The sequence below is a fragment of the Jatropha curcas genome, chromosome 1 (assembly GCF_041381405.1).
Source record: "Jatropha curcas cultivar XTBG-Jc1 chromosome 1, XTBG_Jcur_1.0, whole genome shotgun sequence".
Classification (NCBI taxonomy): domain Eukaryota; kingdom Viridiplantae; phylum Streptophyta; class Magnoliopsida; order Malpighiales; family Euphorbiaceae; genus Jatropha; species Jatropha curcas.
In genome coordinates, this window is record NC_143151.1 from 31,103,857 (window position 1) to 31,123,352 (window position 19,496).

At 33.4% G+C, this 19,496-nt stretch overlaps 3 protein-coding genes across 4 annotated transcripts; 1 reads left to right on the forward strand and 2 right to left on the reverse strand.

Annotated features, from left to right (window-relative positions):
* Positions 1 to 2,321: 2,321 nt before the first annotated feature.
* Positions 2,322 to 10,374, reverse strand: LOC105634893 (uncharacterized). Its single transcript, XM_012217840.4, has 10 exons — positions 9,951 to 10,374; positions 8,013 to 8,138; positions 7,285 to 7,372; positions 6,626 to 6,711; positions 6,313 to 6,528; positions 4,315 to 4,499; positions 3,870 to 4,028; positions 3,689 to 3,769; positions 3,535 to 3,589; positions 2,322 to 3,085 (listed from the first exon to the last, which is right to left on the reverse strand). The coding sequence occupies exons 1-10, from the start codon at positions 10,059 to 10,061 to the stop codon at positions 2,879 to 2,881; spliced, it is 1,314 nt and encodes a 437-aa protein (XP_012073230.1). The 5' UTR covers positions 10,062 to 10,374; the 3' UTR covers positions 2,322 to 2,878.
* Positions 10,375 to 12,232: 1,858 nt separating this feature from the next.
* LOC105634894 (Late embryogenesis abundant protein (LEA) family protein) lies at positions 12,233 to 12,927 on the forward strand. The gene has a single exon (XM_012217842.3). The coding sequence runs from the start codon at positions 12,311 to 12,313 to the stop codon at positions 12,692 to 12,694; it is 384 nt and encodes a 127-aa protein (XP_012073232.1). The 5' UTR covers positions 12,233 to 12,310; the 3' UTR covers positions 12,695 to 12,927.
* A 1,106-nt stretch (positions 12,928 to 14,033) lies between these two features.
* LOC105634895 (WD repeat protein) lies at positions 14,034 to 19,079 on the reverse strand. 2 transcript variants are annotated; one of them, XM_089715989.1, is made up of 12 exons: positions 18,917 to 19,079; positions 18,461 to 18,556; positions 18,245 to 18,357; positions 18,003 to 18,157; positions 17,798 to 17,886; positions 17,174 to 17,714; positions 16,345 to 16,458; positions 15,791 to 16,029; positions 15,591 to 15,673; positions 15,256 to 15,367; positions 14,742 to 14,816; positions 14,034 to 14,616 (listed from the first exon to the last, which is right to left on the reverse strand). In XM_089715989.1, exons 1-12 carry the CDS (start codon positions 19,004 to 19,006, stop codon positions 14,440 to 14,442), a joined length of 1,884 nt encoding a protein of 627 aa, XP_089572115.1. In that variant the 5' UTR covers positions 19,007 to 19,079; the 3' UTR covers positions 14,034 to 14,439. The 2 variants fall into 2 exon arrangements, with proteins under 2 accessions (XP_089572115.1, XP_089572112.1); XM_089715986.1 differs by having other exon boundaries at positions 18,245 to 18,360.
* Between the last annotated feature and the right edge of the window lie 417 nt (positions 19,080 to 19,496).

The window sequence follows — 19,496 nt, forward strand, 5'->3', positions numbered from 1 at the left end:
TTGTGAAAGAAATTCTTAAGACTCAATTCGAAAGAAAAAAAAAAATTTATAGAACTTAAGTCATTTTTTAAATTAAATTATAAACGAGTTAAGTTCAAGTTCAATTTTTTAAATTTGAACCGATTTGAATTTTATTATATTTTAATGACTCAAATTTATTTTAGCTTGTTTACGACCTTGTCTTTAGACGCATGCTTGGATCTTTTTAAAAGATGTGAATGTTATAATTAAATTTGTTTAAAAATTTTAAATTATGAGAAAAATTAAAAGAAATTGTCAAATCATGAAATTCCATGCACATGCAGTAGAGAAAGAGAGTCAGCAGTAAAACTGAAGTTATAAGTGGAAGCAAAGTGAAGCTTTAGGTGGTCATATTCAATCCAAATGGTCATAAGACCAAACAAAACAGGTAGAGGATCCCACTTAAAGCAAACACCAGATTTTGTCAGCCTATAACCACTACACACTCTTCATCCCCCCAAAAAATAAAAAATAAAAATAATCTATGGGTCCCTCAACTCACTACCTATTGCTAATTAACCAGTCTGCAAGTTATTTATCAACTTTAATTTAGTGATGCTTATAATTGAGTATAATATTCAGTCACATAATATTAAATTTAAACTTAATTTAATTAAAAATCTGAATGGGTACTTGCAGGATTAATTATTATAATTTAAGTCATAAATTTGATCTTCTGGAATCAGCCTCTTTGCCTCTAAGGGCGAGCCGATATTAGTCAGGTGTGCTAATTTTTTAAGTTTGAGCTTTCTTTTGAAAAAAAAAAAAAAAAAAAGACAAATTCTAACATAAAACCTCAAGGCAGGCAGACCCACTTGTTAGCTCAATTATTTCCAAGAGAGGTAGGTTACTAGCTAATGTCCCTATCAATTTTATACTTTGAGAATCAGCACAGTGAAAGCAAATGCACGAGTAAAATTGTTTTTGCTTTACATAATTTTGAATATTCCCTTTTTCCTTACTTTGGTTCCCTTCCAATAATACAATATTGGATATACTCCTAATCATTCTATTTTGCTTCCTCTCCTGATTCTGCATATCAAGTTACCACAACTGTTATTATAATTTTCCCTGATCAAAGCTTAAATTGCATTTCGCGAGTTGTAATGAAATGTAATTTATATAATCGAATCCATTTTAGTATAACAAATCGAGTCATTAACGGGAATTTGCTCTGCTAAAAAAAAGAAGAAGTGATATATAACTAGTAATTATAAGCAGATATATTAAAATTAGATATTTAGAAATAGCAAATAAAAACAAGAGATGTTTTAAACAAGAAAAGAAAAAGAGAAAGGCAAGATGGTGAATTTCAATAAAGATAGTTGAAGCTGGAAGTTAATGATGGAATAACAAGTCTTCGAGGTTTCATTTTGACCACCTTTTTCTTTTTTTTCTTTTTTTTTTTTTTCCTTTTCTGCGGCTGCTCTTTAATATCTCTCCTTCTTACAAAAACAACATACAAAAACATGAAGATGTAGTATATATAATAAATATAAGTAGGTCTGTCTGGGTCTGGCCTCCATTCTCTTGGAGAAGGGTAAAGGAATGAAGAGGCAAACTGTAAAGAAGAGCAAAGAAAGAAGTGGTGCTGATTCGATTCTCTTCTTGGAAATCACACCCATGCATATGACCACGACCAACTTCATTCTTTCTCTGCTTTTCTTTCTTTCTTTCTTTCCTTCTTTTTGTTTTTTTGTTTTTTTTTTTTGAAAGAACAAATATTTCGTTTGTCACTCACCAAACCAAACAAAATAATCCCCTCCTCCTCCTCCCTTGCTTTCCTTCTTTTTCTTGAGCTATTTTGTGCGCATGTGTTCATTGCTTCCACTTTATTTCTTTGCTCAACTGTCTCATCCATTGTTTTTAATTAATAATTATAATTAAAATATTTTCTGCCAACTAGGTGCATAATGATTGGTGTTTTCTCTTATTTAATGAATGAAAGATCTCGAAAGTTGTCGAAAAATTAATTACCGGAGAAAGCTAATTAAGAAAAAGAAAACGGAAATTTTTCTCAAATTATTACTATCAAAATACAGATTTTTTGTATGGCATTTTAGTTGAGGACAAACAAATCATATTGATGATTTTTCAACCCTCTTAAACTTGATGTTTTAAATCTCCCATTTTGTGAATTAAAGCAGAATGTTTATAATATTTTGATTTTTAACCAATTCACTGTTAATGTTATGCAAGCCTGCTTTTTAAACAATTAAGAATTGGATATCCAAAAATGGTGTCAGCAAAAATTTTTTGATAAATAATGCACAGCATTTCATTAAGAATACAAGGTAAACTACAAGCAAGGGCATGCTCCTGCTCCCCAAGGAAAATATTATGAACCCACCAAGTAAAACAGTCACATTATAGAACTCCATGCATTATAGAAGCCCATAAAAAGAAAGGCCTATAACTGTTAGAAAACAGAATTGTATGAAATATATACATCCCACATATTGGAGCCCATTGCAGATCATCCTCTGGCTCCTCCCAAGAAATTTTCTTTCTCATAAGAGGTCATAAATGCACAGCAAGAAAATCTCCGATGCTTCAATAAGAACTCTACCGAGCTGCCAACCTAGATGCAAAAGTTTCTCCGGCAGATCCTTGAGAGCAATTTAACCTAGAGATGGCCCATATGAAGAGAGAGAGCAATGATCAGAGCTTCAGAAGGCATATGTATCAGGGAAAAAGACCTTTCCCCCCAATATGTTGTATCTGAACTTTTATAAGGCCTTGTAATCAAACCAATATCCATATACATATAAATGGCTAATATGAAAAGCAGAGCAACAAATGCGACTCTGGACATAACAACACTTGCAAAATGCAGAACGCTTAATTTGGAGCTGCATTAAGATCCCGTTCTGGTCCGGTTACTACCACTAGCAATAGTCCTCAAACTAAGAGATTCAGATGAACTCTGCAACTCCCTCTGACCAGATGATGCACTTGCCCGAAGACCATGAGATGGAACATGGCGGGGAGATCTGGAAGCTTGCTCACTCCCCCTAAAAGTTTCATTCTCCAACATTTTAGCTTCATCACTCAGCATTGTCAACTGTTTCAGCGAAAGTAGCTAAATCAGATAATAACAAGAACAACGAAAATTTAGGTCAAATACATGACCAAATCAAGATGTTACATCACGATGATTATTAGGAGGTTGGAGACTACATGAAAAAAAGGCAATTGCAGCATTGAACTTAGATGAGATACAAAACTTTCAAACTTTAAGTGCTTCTAAAACAGAAAATCATGAATAACTATCTAAATCTGAAGGAATGAAAAAATTCACAAAGTAGGAACCCAGAATAAGAGCTCCAGAGATAATCCTACCCTACATCAGTTTTGCATGAGGCTTCTCTAAGGCCTAAACCAGTTCCTTCTCAATTGGAAGACTAACCCTCTCACCAGAAAGTTTCCCTTTAGAGGGAGCGAAAAACGATGACTATGCCAATCAGAAGAATTCCTAACTGTTTCACATACAAATTTAATTTCATTCCATACCCGAATTTCATTCTCTTTCAAGCGGTCTTGAAGTGCATTTATGGCAGGACTTAAACTGCACATGTTTCAAAAGTAGTAAGTATTGGCTGCAAACAAACAACTGGGCAAAAAGGATAAAGTACAAAAACTTCTAAGTCAGCTCACTGTCTCTAACCAATATTCAATCAATTTGCAAATGGAAGCTTGATATGTCCCTGTGTGATGAACAAAGGTTAGAGGATGTACTTTTCCATCCCTGCGTAAAATTACAGCAAATTTGGAAAGAGTGAGTAAACAAGAAAAATATAAACATAAAAATGAAAACAAATGTCAATAGCAGTGACACAATATATCACCTCATATTTTGCAAGATAGCTTGGTTGTATGCTCCTCGCTCCTCTTCATACAATACACGTTGCAAATCCGTAAATGACATTAGAGGTGAATCTAGCTTAAGCAGAGACCAAGTCGGCAAAACATGAAGAGGGATTTCTTTTCTAATGTATTCCGCACCACTGTTCACAGAAAATGGCAATTACCTCCACAAGGATATATAACTATTATATATATATATATATATATATATATATATATATATATATATATATATATATATATATATATATATATATATATATATATATATATATATATATATATAAGAAGCTCTTGTTCTTTTAACACAGACTGAAGAGAACATATACTAGATGAAAAGCAAGCAATAATAACAGATTGAGGACCACACTTGAACAGAATGTTGGAAGACCAAGCAAGCAAGAACTCACTCAAGCATTAGCATACCTCATGTCCAAATTTGAGCGGTGCATAGCTTCTTGCATACTTTCCGACAGATCCATGGGGTCTATATCAACAATTGCATTTTCGGAATTGCCAGTAGGGTAGCTGCCTCCAATTTTCTCTCTTCCAACATAGTTGGCATCAGCATTTGCAAAGAAATCCCCCAAGTCCAAAGATCTTACCCCACCCTGTCAATCATATATGAAACAATTGAAGGATGTACCAACCAAGTGGAAAGATTATCATCTTAAGATCTGATTCCTCCTAAGTTCTAAAGCACAATGGCAAGAAAATAAAAAATTATTGACAATACAATTTCCAAGAAAGGCTCCTCTATGGAAAGCTATATCACTGACTTCGGGCATATGATCATATTAGTAACTCCCAATTAGTAGTCTAACTCAACATAAACTAACCCAGAAAAACCCTATGAGGTCTATGCATTTTGACCGATTTAAGAATTTCCCTCCTCTCTTTCTCCATTTTCTCGTTACACCTTTCTGTACTTTCTTTTGTCGTTTCTCCGTTGCTTTTCTTTACATAAAATCAGGCCCAGCAAGTGACAGACAGAACAATTTGGATATTAAACTTGCTGCTAATATTCACCTTGTGACATACATACTAAAATCGGTGAGGTCCCAAAATTGAAAATTTTAAGATGCTAACTAAAAGAAGTGAATTCCAATTCTAAAGAAATCAAATAACTAATAATAAGCAACATATGAATCAGAGTTACCTCACTAGCAGTAACTCAGCTTTATTAATAAGCCTTTGATTCTGTACCTCTCCCAATTAAAAGAGAATGAAACAGCAAAGGTTCTCTTTCAGTTGACACAGTGTATATTACCAATGTGACTGTTGTGGATGCCTTTGTGGGCCGATCCTATGTTAGGAAAGGCAATTAATTTTGGCTGTTGTTTGGGCTTGGCTGTCACTTTAGGATTAGTATTTTAATTCAAGTCGTCTACTCTCCTTTAGTACAGGAGTTGCATTTATCTCTATTTTTAAGGAACCTAACTTATAGGTTTCCTATTCATGTAGTAAGTCTAGTCCTATTTAAAGGACAATTAGAATAATAAAAAGCCAAGTCAGAATTTCACTCAAACACAGAGATCTGGAGCTCTCTCTTTAATGAGGTCCAAGGTTTTCAAGTTCCCTGTGAAGAGCTTGAGTTAATTATCACAATGGTCGCAAGAAGAATCAGGACATGTGGAAGTTAATTGAATTAGACTTTCCTGTAAATCGCCCTGTGACACAATCCTATTCTCGTACTCTTAACAGTGACCTAGTTTCACTTCAACTATTATTGTTTTAAAGCCATAAATAGCAAAGACTAACCTGCCTTAGTTGCATTTTTTTAAGATTTGTTCTACTCATGGACAAAAATTGCAATTTATCATAGCAAATTGAAGCATACTTATAACACAATCCTAAATGCATTTACAAAGAATTAACGTACGTAACCAAATGCAATAGCCAAATCCCATGCAAAGCAAGAGAGGTGATGCAGCCATGTATCACCTTTCTAAGACTTTCATTTTTGGTGGAGGGAGGGAGCGACGAGGTTAAACTTTAATTGAACACTACACACAAATTAAAAGAGAAAAGAATACGATGATGGTCTCCCATTACAGGAGGATCTATCATTGAATCAAGCCCAATACTAGTGCCTAGTGCCTATGATCGCAGACATGCATGTTTCATTGATTTTAAACTATAAATAGCAAAGGCCAAAAAATTCCATCATGTTTAAGTTTATATTTTACTGCCAATGAAGTCATGAAATAGAACACGCAATCAAGCACAAGTACGTGCGCTGGAAGTAGCAAGTATCCACAGTCTTCAGCATTTAAGGAACAATAGGGAAACAAAAGAGAAATCAGGCAATGACAATTAGAGATAAACTCTGACCAGGGCACAATTCTTTTATCCAGCCAAACTCCATTATAGACATTCATAACAAGCGCATGAGAATACCAACTTTGAGAATCAAAATTATACCTTACTTAATGCTGCAGCTGTTCTTGAATCACCAGTGTCTTGTTCAGGGCTATCCACCCTTGCAGATCCGGATTTTGCTAATGTATTTTCCGAGGAGCTTAGAGATGATTCAACATCTATGTAACTTCTATTTACAAGTGATATGGGAACCGGTCTCGATACATTATTCTGCTTCCCATCTGAGGACTGGAAAGCAATGACTTGGATTCTCCCAACCTGAAATTAACCAGAGCAAATTCCACTTTGGCCATGATGGAAACGTTTTTCAGTAGACAACTTGCTATATTGAATGCATCTAGTGCAGTGTGCAGACCTTATTTACATCTTCACTGAAGCAGGAAAATATCAGCCCGATAAACCCGGGATCTAGAAGTTGATACATTGCTTGAGTCCGCACATCTGCAGAAGCCAAAAAGCACGAGACAGGAGTTGTTTCAAATGTCCAACAACCAATTATAATGTGTAACATAAAAAGAGCATAATGGTCAACAAACAATATCACAGAGATGGTTTTATTGCAAATTAATTAATTTATCACAAAAAGGTAGAAAGTGAACAAAAAAAAAATCATTTATCAGGAGGGCAATACTACAATTGTTAATGTTTGATATGATAGATTTTGGATGAGGGATTTTGGGTAATTCATGGATTTGGTTCAAATTTCTTTTTTGGCACAACATTAACAAGGCAAAACCCATAGATTGTTCAATATCCCCCATGGAACGCAATCCCTCATTTTGATTGTTTTATATCCCACATGGAAGATGAGATTTTGCTAACATCCTCATTTTAATGAACAAGGGATTCTTAAGGTTTTCTTTATTTACAAAAATACCATGGATTTAATATTTATACCAAACAAATTAAATTCCACAAAATTATGGAATTAGAAACCTAGTGGATTTTGACAAATTCCACAGATTTTAAAATACTCAATCCAAACATTAAATTTATTGAACTTCAACAGCTTACCTACATGAGAAGGAAAAACTGTAATATGAGGATGTGAATGATACCATCCAATCACCCTTGTAGTCCGTCCCGTCGATGCGGTCATTCTGTGTTGTATAGTTAAAGCACACAACACAACAAACATTTTTTATTGTGCCTATGCGCATTGGTTATTGCAAGTTTATAACTAACTAAAGGTTATCAATATGAATGTCTATCGTATCCATAGTAATCAGTTGTATTAAGCCATGACATGAGGAAATATGAAAAACCTATTTAAAAATTTGAGTTATGTGAAAGTTTTAGTTCACAAAATTAACATCCATGTAATATGCATAAAACACAGATCCTAAATTGATGGATTGAATTTTGATTCATGCTACTCATCATGCAAACTTCGCCATCTTCATCTCCATTTCTTCATAATGCAGCCTAAAGTTTATGTATGAGGTATTACAGCAAAAATTCAGCAGATTACCATAAATACAAGGGAAAAAATCATGTTGACCAAAAATGAACAGAGGTTTCAAAACAATTTTAGTCCCTACTCCAATGTCAATAAAAAGTTCCAATATTTTGGGAGACCAAAGGACTAAAGTGCACTCCAATTTTAAAGTTTTAGCGACTAAAAGTCCATTATGATATAAAATTTTAGTAAATGCATAATGAAATTTATAATTTGATAATCAAGGACAACGACATAGTTATTAGAAATCTCATGCACATGCACAAGAAAGTATTAAGGATATCTCAGCCTGAGCTGATGCAGCGGCCAACTGTTCTGGATTTGTCTCTACACGGTCCTTTCGACGATCAGATCTTGACTGAGGTGAAGCTCCCCAGATTAGAGCAGTAACGTTCCCACTTTTTGAGTACTGATTTCCAACATCAAAGCCAAAACTGTCATATTATGAAAAAAGAACGTTCCCTCTAGTATATAAATACTCACATGCATGAAGAAATAAACAAATTCCACAATAACAGTAATTTCCAAAATGCAAGATTCCACTTCCAGCCAAACAACAAGGGGAAAAAAAGCACTCAAAGAACTATATTCAAGGAATAAGTTATACCATATGCAAAGACAACTGCTGAATTAGGATGCAACGGAGAACTGCATGATGAATGCCCACCCCCATAATACACAAGCATGTACACTATAATGTAGGTATAGATTTGTTAATTTACGCATATTTATGGCTTATGCTTCTTTTTTTTAGTTTGCAAAATATATTGAAGAAGCATAAAGACTAGATAAAAGCTAAATTACGCATGAAATACATTTAGAATGGTGTGGTTCCATTCCGTGGCTCTTCAAGGATGCTTCAAGTAAATGAAACTTTGTTCCCTAGAAGACGGACTCTTCACAAGTGTTGATGTATTGGACTTTCAGTCATATTAAAACTTCCGAAGAAAAAAAGTGTCAGCATATTGAATTTGATGTATGCTAGAAGACTTACCTTTCAAGGGAGAAAGATATCAACAAATCATAATACACAAACTATGCAATCATCAATAGGAATCATTAACCTATATTTGTCCTTTTGTTTTGCTATAGCAACTTGAAGATGAATTTTTCTTTGGAAGTGTTCCAAGCTAGAACCAAACAGTTTATTACGACCATAAATTCATAAAATATACAATACATAATTGCTCGAATAGAATATCTCACATACAATTCCTAAGTTCTAAATATAATTTCACTAATCCCAGAGTACAACAGTTACATTGTTTACTTAATGCATTTAAAAAATATCATATAAAAAAAATAAAGAAACACAATTAAAGATTCAGCATTTTCCTGTTCTATCAGAACAATCAAATCTAGACTTTTTCAAGATCATTGACATATCAAAAACAGAACTGAACAACAATTCGAAAAATTTTCACAAATGAAAACAAATGCATAAAAACTAGAACTTTTCAGCAGGAGTACACTAAAGCTCTCAAAAGACTAGCCAAATTAAAAAATAAAATGTATGCCGACATATGCTGCACAGTCTGTTCATAAACTATTGAAGAAAAGAAATCTAGCAATAAATAAAAACTTAATACTCAAGCAACAACTGCCAAAATCAATAAAAGTCTAGACAAAACAGAACAGAACTGAAACTTGTAAAACCAAAGTAAAAATTTATCAGCCAAGGGAATAGCAACGCCCAAAATTCCTATTCAATAAATGTCTACGATAAAATCAGAACTAACTACAATTCCAAATCAAACCTCACAAAATCAAAGTGAACACAGAACCTATACAACAAAAAGCTTAAAGTTAAAATAAAATGTCTATTAGCATTCAGGATTCTAATAACCTATTTTAACAACCAAACCAAAACCAAACAATTGATCAATTCTATTTCCAATATAAGCAAGATTAAAGATGAATAAATAAACAAATGCTCAAAACTACACATGCGAGTGTGAATAACCAAAAAAAAAAAAAAAAAAAAAATCAAAAAGCTTCAAAATTGGAAAATAGATAAACAACTTGTAACCTACCCATCTCAATTAACACCACAAACAACCCAAAAACTTCCACTACACTCCCACTATAATCACAATTCCAGGAAGATGGTACCCAAGAAAAAAAATAAATAAATAACGATAAATGCTAGAATCCTTTTGAATAGAAGCAAAGATAAAAACTTTACGGTTCAAATTGAAAAAAGAGAATCAAAGAATTAAACCTCGATATCACCAAGAAGCAGACCCATAATCTCCTCAGTCTCCGTAGACAATGCATGGGTGAGACATGTTAACCAAACATCCTCAGACATTTTCACGCACGTTAGAGACATATTCACACTCTCTTCTATCTGTACAAAATTAAAATTGATAAGATTCAAGGTGTGCTAAGAGATCTTTAAGTTTAAGGTTTCTGTTATAGTGGGTTTTTCGGACCGCCTTCAGCGATGGATCGGAAGCTCGAAGTTCTTTGGCTCTTTGCAGATATAATAGGGTGCGGTTGGCAGTAGTTTAAAGCTGTACTAGTAATTGAATCTTGTTCTTTGGATTTAGGAGATCACTTCAGACCTCTATTTCATAACATCATTCAAGCATAACTTCTACAGGGACATGAAAAAATATTTTTTACAAAGGAATCAAAAAGTTTAGAGATGGTTCTGAAAACAAATATATATATATATATACACACACAAACATGTAATTTTATTTTTTTATGATGAGCTAAAAATTAGTTAAATTTCATAATACATATTTTAAAAAAATGGTAATAATTGAAAGGTCATAGAGGCCTTTCACAGGCATTAAAATACATATTGGAAAACATTCATAAATTTATGCCTCTTCACCATCATTGTCCATCTCTTTCAAATCTCTATCAGTATTTTATTTTTATCTCTATTAGGTGAGAATTTAACATAAGATCTCATTGAATGTTACATGTATTATCCAAATTCCATGAATAAATAATTGAATGCTAGTATACAGGGTTTAAACCTATGAAATTTAAACCATCAACATTTTATAGATTTGCAAAATTCCTTTATTTAGTTGAAAAAAGATATTACAATCTATGAAATTGATAGATTTTATTATTTCTATTCATCATTTTAGAAGAGAAAAAAAATAATTTTATAATCTTATCCTTTTTATTAACAATATAATTTAAACCATCGTTTCATTAATAGTATAATTGCAATTATTTAATTTTATTTCAAAAACATTTTAAATCCATAAATTATATTTTTTTTTCAAATAAACAATATAAAATTTCATTAAGTTTAATTTTTATAAAGCTAAAATAATTAAATTTTTTTAAACAAAAAATGAACAAAATTAAATTTCATACCAAATTAAGTCAAACAAATTTTGAGAAACAAAAATTAAATTGAAACACTTCACTCATGGAATTTTTTTAAATATATATATATATAATATATAAAAATATAAAATTTATTTTATACAATAAAAATAAATATATAAACATATTCTTATGTACAAATTTGTATAATTTGGTTTGTTTGATTATTTTATTTTTTTATTATCAAGATTGAACCCAACCGAATTATAAAAAATTAAACTATACTCGTCTATGGAGGAAAGGGAAAACCAAGAGCTAAAGCATTGTCACTTACCAACAATCAAAACCCATAATCACATTTTTCTTAATATAAAATGAATATAAATAAATCAAATTTAAAAAATTTCTATTAAAACTAAAATCAAATTAAAATATCATAAAATTAAATTGAACTATTCTGCTCAATCTGAATGGTCCACAAAATCTAAATGCATTGAACTTTTTCCAAGTGCTAAATACATTCGTTCGTGCTATTATCTTCCAAATGCATTGAACTTTCGAAAAATGAAATTAAACTTTCTTTTTACCAACATGCATAATTTATTAATTTTAATATTTTTTAGCACCTTTTCTAAATAAGTTAATTTTTTGGCATTTTATTTAAAAATAGTATTACATAAACTAAAATCGAAACTTCATTTTTAAGATAAACTTATTTATACAAAATTTATGTTTTATTCAGAGACTAAAATGATAAAAATATAAATTTTTGTTGAAATATGTATTTTCGACTATAAATTAAAAAAATGATAAAATAGAAATTTCTGTTTAAAAATTTTTATTTTTATTAAATTAGTTCATAAGGAGGGCTATACAACCGGTGTAAATAAATATTTTTCTTTAGTTAAAAAATCAATTCTTCATCACAATTCTTGGGGTACTGTATCATAAAAAAAAATAAAAATCCTAGTAACAAATGAGAAACTTTAATTATTTGGAAAGTGTCGACTGATAAACAGATCACCACGTGACAATCTTAAATAGGCCATGTCATAATTTTTAATCCATTAAGAAACAAGAAACCGACACAAGATAGGTGAAGGTTCCCAAATGCATGGCACGTGGCTTACAAGTGTCGAAACCACATGCACGTGGCAATAATGTAGTATCCCTTATATGCGTATAAAATACTCAAGGAAGAACGCCCTTCAAACTTCATTGGCAGGAAAGAGATTTTCTTTATCCATTCTTAAAGAAGCTTTCAAATATCAATTGCAAAGGAAAATGGCATCTAATGATCAGTCTTATAGTTACAGAGCCGGTGAGGCTACAGGCCGAGCCGAGGAGAAGGGGAACAGAATGGGCGATACGGTGAAAGAGAAGGCTGGAGAAGCGAAAGACTGGACAGGAGAAAAAGCCCATGAGACAAGAGAAAAGACATCTGAGACTGCAGAGGCAACCAAGGAGAAGGCTCATGAAGGGAAGGAGAAGACAAAGGGAGTTCTGGAAGAAACTGGGGAGAAAATGAAGCATGCAGCTCAAAAAACTGCTGATACTGTCAAAAGCGCTTTTGGTATGGCTCACCATGAAGAAGAAGAAGATCATGTTAAGGATCGTTCTGGCCATCAGCAGACCACAACTTATAGGGACACAGACACTAGGTATTAGCTACTAGTACTGCTACCTATGGCTAATAAATTTTATGTGTGTATTGGGGTCTTGGGCTTTCTCTAAGATGAGAGTTTATGTAGCATCTTATAAACAGGGAAAGCCATAAATAAAATAGTGGGTCTAAGTGTGCTTAAAAAGCAGCTTGCTATGAAGTGTTTCTATTGTAACTTTGTATTACCTGGTTAGGAAATGTGCTTATTAATGAAAAATGAAACAGGTGTCCTTTTTTACTTCTTATTTTTGCTTTTATTTTGATATAATATATTTGATGTTTGGCAAAACGAACTTGTATGATTGATTATTTAAAAAAAAAAAAAAGGTGTATTTTGATATTTAAAATTTTTATAGGGGTTGTTGGTCTTTAATTGAGATGATGATTGAAGAGACCAAAGCAAAATGATCCAATGGGTTAGTATTTTACTCATCCTTGTACTTGAAGGTTTTCTTTTGTGCAACTGGAAGTAAATTTAAGTTTTATAATATGGTAGGTCAAAGTTAAGTGTTTAGATTTTGACATCCTTATTCTGCGAAGACTATTCAATAAAAAAGAAGAGAAGTGTAGACATGCTGAATAGAAGCAGCAGCTATTTGAGTGCTATCTTCTAGCAGCCCTTTACAAGATAGTGAACACAGCGCATGGACTTCATTTTTGGGGGACTCGACAGGGGTGTAAAAGGCGGCTTACTAGGTCGAAAGATTCATGTTTGAGGCTAATTCGAAAATTCGGTTGATGTTTGAGTCTATTTATTTTAAATTTATTTGTAGAGTTCAGAAAGGAAAAAGTTATGTTCGAATGGAGTTCACATATGAGCCTATTTGTTTGAATTGAATTTCATATTCAGGTCTATTAAGCTTATTCGAGTCTATTTGTAATAAGCTTATTCAGCGTAGAGTTTGAGTTTAAAATCGAGTTCGAACCATCAAGTTTCGAACCTAGCGGTTGGTTTACCCTTTAATCTTTCATATATGGCACACACCATACAGTCCTTGATGACCGGTGAATGGAAGACTCACATATGCATACTTCTCAATTATCTTTTTAATCAACTGAAAAAACCATATACGGCCAGAGGGCGGATCTCATAAATTGACACGCCTCAACAATAAAATTGTTATGGTTTTGTGAAATTTATCCCGCCTAATGTCTTATTTCAAGCAACAAAACAAAACATATGATAAATAAACAATAAGTAAATAAATGGTGGAAGGCAAGCATGTATGGCTCCCGCAAGGCAAGAGCCATCCTCACTGTCAAGACGTGAACCTACGGTTGTCTTTTCCACCGTGGCCATTTATTACGAAGGAAAAAGGAACTAAGCAAAATGCAAAAAGATCAGAACATCAATGCAAGTTTTTCATTTCAAACAATCATTAAAGCTTTGCTCTGCAAATCAATAGTAAAGATTATGTACATGAACGAAGAAGGGGTTGAAGGTACAACTATTTGGATGGTTTCATTGAGTTGTAAATTACAATTCCCAAAATCGAGTGTGTAAGTTCTATTAAGGAATGTCAAATCCACAAAACTGGTGAGCCGATCAAAATCACGATTTTAGAGCACATGACAAGTAGCTGGACCAAAGCATGTCTGGGTTCCTCACAATCCTCTCTGACTTGAGAAAGGACGGCTCATCTGCGGTTTATGAAAATCGCAGTCCTTGTTTGCTGGACATTGTCGATTCTTGTGCATTTTTTATGCCCATATTTCTCAGGAACATAAATGAAAACACACTTGGATAACATCACTCATTCATGTCATCGCTCTTTTCAAGATCACTAAGTCCACCAAAAGTCTCTTCTTCTTCTTCGTTTTCTTGATCCGTTTCCATGGCCTCTTCAGATTCTTCTGCATCACTTTCATCATTGTCCTCATAAATTACTGGAATTACAGTCTCATTTTCTTCTGACTCATCATCAACCTGTTCACAAAAAAAAAAAAAAAAAAAAAAAAAAAAAAAAAGGAAAATACACAGAAAAAAATTGCATTGTTGCTATTATAAATTGCATGACTCCATTAATTGCATTATCTGAGTAGAGAACATACCATAGCATATATAGAGTCTAAGCGACTTGATAGTTGAAGGGCGGAATGGAAAGTCGAGATTCTGGATTCAATGATCTGTAATACAATAACAGACTAAGTTGTAACAGAAACAAAGTGTAGGAACATGCCGCCAAGGCAACAATAAATAGACGAAAATACCCCTCCCTTTCTTTTCTTTTTTCTACTTGTATCTTGAATCCCATTTTCCGTAAATCCTTTCGGAAACAAAAAAACTGCATGGTGCAATTGTGTGGCTACAAATATCTCACTATTAGCTTAGTGAATACAATATCTCAATGCTATTGGAAAACAGTGGTTCAGTTGACAGCTGTTTCAATATAATCCCTAGATTAAGTATAGCATCAGATTTGTATATTTTCATTTCAGCAAACAAACAACTGTGATTTCTAGGGAGAGTCCACACTTTCAGAGACATTAAAGGTTAGTAAATTTCGTGAGTTCAATGGTTCACAGCATTATCAAATCCTCTCTAGGTGAGGTGCATTTATCACACCTGATATAAAGAGTTTAGGGCAAGCAAAGAAGAATCCTGGGACATTATTCCACTTGCATGTTGAAGCAGTAAACTCTTTAGCCACGGAAGAGCACATGCCAAAATTGCTCCCCTGCAATAACAGTGTCATGTAACAGTGTAAAACCCAAACTGTACTCAGCTGTCAAATTCAAAGTGATTTATGGACTTCCGATAATAAATTTTTTAACTTTGAAAAAACATATTGTTCAACTGAAACTTTATTATAATGGATAAAAGAAGCATAATATATGCATAATGTTCATAAGAACAGGCAGACACATATCAGCAACACTGCAAAACAATTAATCAATTACCTGGAGTCAAGTATGGTTAGAAGAGAGTGCAAGAGCTTGAGAACATCAGATGGATTAAGCTGTGAGATTGAATTTGCAATAACCTGCCAAATAGGGAATTTACATGTTGACATTAAATATTTGGCTAGCTTGTGTGGTAGTTAGCAAACAGCTAACACTAGCATTCGCAAAATTCATCCCTAAAAAAAGGAGGAAATGACCTTCTCATCTTGGGTATACAAGCAATCTAGTAGAAGAGCTCGATCTTCAGCACGCAATGCTTGCTTAAGAAGAACATTTACTGAGTCGGCACTCGGTGGCTTTGCAAGAGGTAATTCTTGTTTCTCATGGGTCTTGTTTTCATCATTATCATGTAAATTCAAACTTGCAAGTTTCTCGCCCATGGTTGGCTCATTCATATCATCTTCAACAAGTACTCCATCCATGGCCTCACCATTATCTGCTCCAAACAAATGCACAAGCTTGTTTAAGCGTTCAATCCAACAGTTACTTCAGTGTTTTACAACTAAACCTAGGAGGCACAGACAAAAAATCTAAAACATAGTAAGTAAATCAGCAACCATTGAGTATCATCATCACTAAACATAATTGAAGCAAAAAAAAGAAAAAAAGAAAGAAAAGATGATGAAACATAGTCATGTCAGTTGACAATTACTATAATATGCTGTTATTCTCGATGCAAGTCTAACCAAATAATTTGCAATTTATGCTAAATCCTGAAGTTGTTTTTAAGTGACTATATAAGAACAAATACCAGTATCTAACTCTCCTGCAGCTAATGAATCCATATCTGATGCGGATCTTTTCTTCTTTGTTTTTTTATTTTGAGTTGATGTAAGTGCAGCTTCAGGTTCCAAATCATGGTGGCCTGTGAGAGAAAAAAAATCTTTGATTATAATGAAAAACTAGAAGAACAAAAACTCAAATGCCTGCCCAAGAAATCATGAAAAGATAGAATTACGAATAGTTTTCATTATCAATAATAGGTTAAAAAGGAACACAGATCACCCACATACCAAGGTAGTATGACAGATTTTCTAAGCCTCACAGATGTAGATAACATTGATTTTCAAGCTAATAAACCTTAGACAGCAAACCTTGCAAGCAACTGTGCAGATTTCCAGTTTGTTTTCAGTTTACACATAAACATGTTCTCAGATTATAATATTAAGAAATCTTGCAGGACTGACAGAGCTGACAGATGACTATTTTCTACAATAGATAATAGCATCAACTCTTGGAAGGATAAAACTTGACCTCAATATTGGAAGTTGGGATACACTTAAACTTGAAAATTTTGTGGGGTGGATTTATTAAATAACATGGGGTATCTTTACCAACCATAGGGTATGCAAGTTCCTAAAGTGATAAAAGAGAAAAAAAAAAAAAATCATACTATGAATTGCAAGGGTGGGAAAGGATTGATACTATAAAGGTAGAAAGATAAATTTAAGAAAAGAATATGAAAGTTTCGGGCAAACATATGAAACAACAATACAATGCAGTGAGAGTTCATTTCTGCATCTGCCAGCATGCGTGGCTACAATAAATAGACAATGGGAAGACGAAAAAATTTGACATACCTTTCCTAGGCAGAATCCCATTTTCTCTAAAAATTTCAGTCTCATCTACAGCCTTCACAACAATGTTCTCCCCAGAGTTACTGATATTCACTATGCTAAATTGTGGAGAATCTAACAAACCATATGCAATTATGACCTTCAACTGTTTGTCATCCTTTAAATCATGTAATCTGGCAGCCAATATTGAACTGCGACTCTTCTTAGAATTTTCACCCTCCTGCTGATCTTTTTCTGTCAACTGTTCGCTGCCTTTTACTGTGATTTTTGTTGGACTAATCTCATCTGGTGAGATGCTCTTTAAATTCCACACATATGCCACACCAGACTCTGAAACTGCTAAGATAACGGTACCATCTTCTGCCTTTTCACCAATGTCCTCACATTCAAGTGATAATGGATAGTGTCGCATGGAAAGAACAGGACCACTGGTTACACTTTTGGAACTTAAATTGCACCTCCAGACATTAAGTTTTTTCTCACCAAAACCTGATGTAATTATGGTGTTTGTGTTATTAGATATAGAAATATGCTGCACAGGATCCTGCAATAACAGAAGATGAAACTCATCAATAATTTTAAGCATACACGGATAATCATCCAGCCATGCAGAAAATTTTCACCAACCAAGTCATCAGGGAACTTTAGAAGTTCTTTGCCATTCTCCAGGCTCAGAACCCTCGTCCTACTGCTAGCAACAGCTAATATTTTCTCATCTACACATCAAAAAATAAAAATAACAATATGAGATGGGAGAGACAGACAGAATAATGTCCCGATCAAGAAAAAAAAAATTAAAAGCATAAACATAATTACGGAATTAAGATATTACCACTAGAAAAGGCTAAAGAAGACGTGGGTTTTTTAGATACTTTGAATTCCAGTATCAGCTCTCCAGTTTTTGAGTTCACCTTAGATGCCATTCCATTGTTTCCAATAATATACAGATTACGGCCTTTATTTGCAAAAGCAAGACCAACAACGCCACTGTAAAAAAGGGATAATTCAATTGCTTATGAGGATCTCCACAGATAAAAGGAAAATTCAATTTCTCAGCCAACTTAAAAATTATACCCTGGATGGCATACACTAGATTTCCACTTCATCCCACCAGTTAAAGCATCAAAAGCCAAGACATCAACATCATTCGTACCGAGAGCTAATAAGACAGTATCGAGTTCTTTCTTCTGCTAAAATAAAAAATTAAATACCAACGTACGTAAAAATATTATAAGAAGAGAAAAAGGAGAAAAGCGAAAAGCGAAAAAAAAAAAAAAAAAAAAAATTTACCTTCTTTCCGACAAAACTACAGGCCATACATGTAACACCTGGACCATCTGAGTGCTTCCACTCTGCCAATACAGTTGCATTTCCAGTATCCCAAATCTGCATATATGAAAGAATTAACATATATGAATGTAACAAGTTCAGAATAAAAGGATAAAAGAATATAACCAACTAAAGTAACGTCACCTAACTGACTGCCACAATTTTCTAAGAAATAAGGGGAAAAGGCGCAGCTGAAGCTGCATATTCAAGGCAACTATATATTGCTTCTCATAAATTGACTTCAAAAATGCAGGTTTTTTCAAATGCTAAACAATCCATGCCTGCATAATCATTCACTCTATCGCCAACAGTAAGAATCCACAACAAAAAAAAATTTTTCGGGAGCTCAACAGTTATTTTCATCCAAGGATTGAGAGACAAATAGACTTTACTAATACATATATAGCAATGGCTTACTTTGACCGTTCCATCTGGGTGCAAAATGGCGAAGAAGGCACCATCAGGAGAGAGAGATGTAACTAAAGACTTCAATTTCTCCTTCGCCATTGAAGACAATTTTCAGCTTCACAAGATAGAAACAGAGAAGCCTTGTGATTTCAGGAAGAGAAGAAACAATAAAAGGGTCTAGTTAGGGTTTTGGGTTTAATAAGTGGAGGATGGTAAATTTCGTAAAAGCACCTCATAGAAAATGAGTTTTTTACAAAAACCCTCGTTAAAGATACAGTTATAGGTAATTCCGCCATACGGGGCGTTCAAAATCGGGTCGACCCGACTGCAGACGAAACTTTCAGGCCCGATTATTAAGTATACAACAGGATTGGGTTCATACGACCGGGTCGATTTAGTTCTCCATTGCAAAAAGAAGGATATGAACCAGTCCCTCCTAGGCATGTACACACACATCAGGTTTAACTAAAAATCAAACCAAATCGATTTACCTTCATTTTCAACTATAATTTTTAGGGCTTTTATTTAGGTAATTGAAATAACCAAAATTATGTCACTTTATACTATTTGTTTTTAGTTTTATGACTAG

What these genes read in the sequence shown, in the direction of transcription:
- LOC105634893 (XM_012217840.4), bottom strand. Translation starts at nt 10,061, where the DNA reads ATGTCTCTAACGTGCGTGAAAATGTCTGAGGATGTTTGGTTAACATGT. An exon ending in CAGCTGCAGCATTAAGTAAG is followed by an intron (nt 4,500 to 6,312) that starts GTATAATTTTGA and finishes TATGATTGACAG; the next exon opens with GGTGGGGTAAGATCTTTGGA. An exon ending in TGAAAGAGAATGAAATTCGG is followed by an intron (nt 3,086 to 3,534) that starts GTATGGAATGAA and finishes TCGCTGAAACAG; the next exon opens with TTGACAATGCTGAGTGATGA.
- LOC105634894 (XM_012217842.3), top strand. Translation starts at nt 12,311, where the DNA reads ATGGCATCTAATGATCAGTCTTATAGTTACAGAGCCGGTGAGGCTACA.
- LOC105634895 (XM_089715986.1), bottom strand. Translation starts at nt 19,006, where the DNA reads ATGGCGAAGGAGAAATTGAAGTCTTTAGTTACATCTCTCTCTCCTGAT. An exon ending in TAAAGTTCCCTGATGACTTG is followed by an intron (nt 17,715 to 17,797) that starts GTTGGTGAAAAT and finishes CTGTTATTGCAG; the next exon opens with GATCCTGTGCAGCATATTTC. An exon ending in CTAACCATACTTGACTCCAG is followed by an intron (nt 15,368 to 15,590) that starts GTAATTGATTAA and finishes CTGTTATTGCAG; the next exon opens with GGGAGCAATTTTGGCATGTG.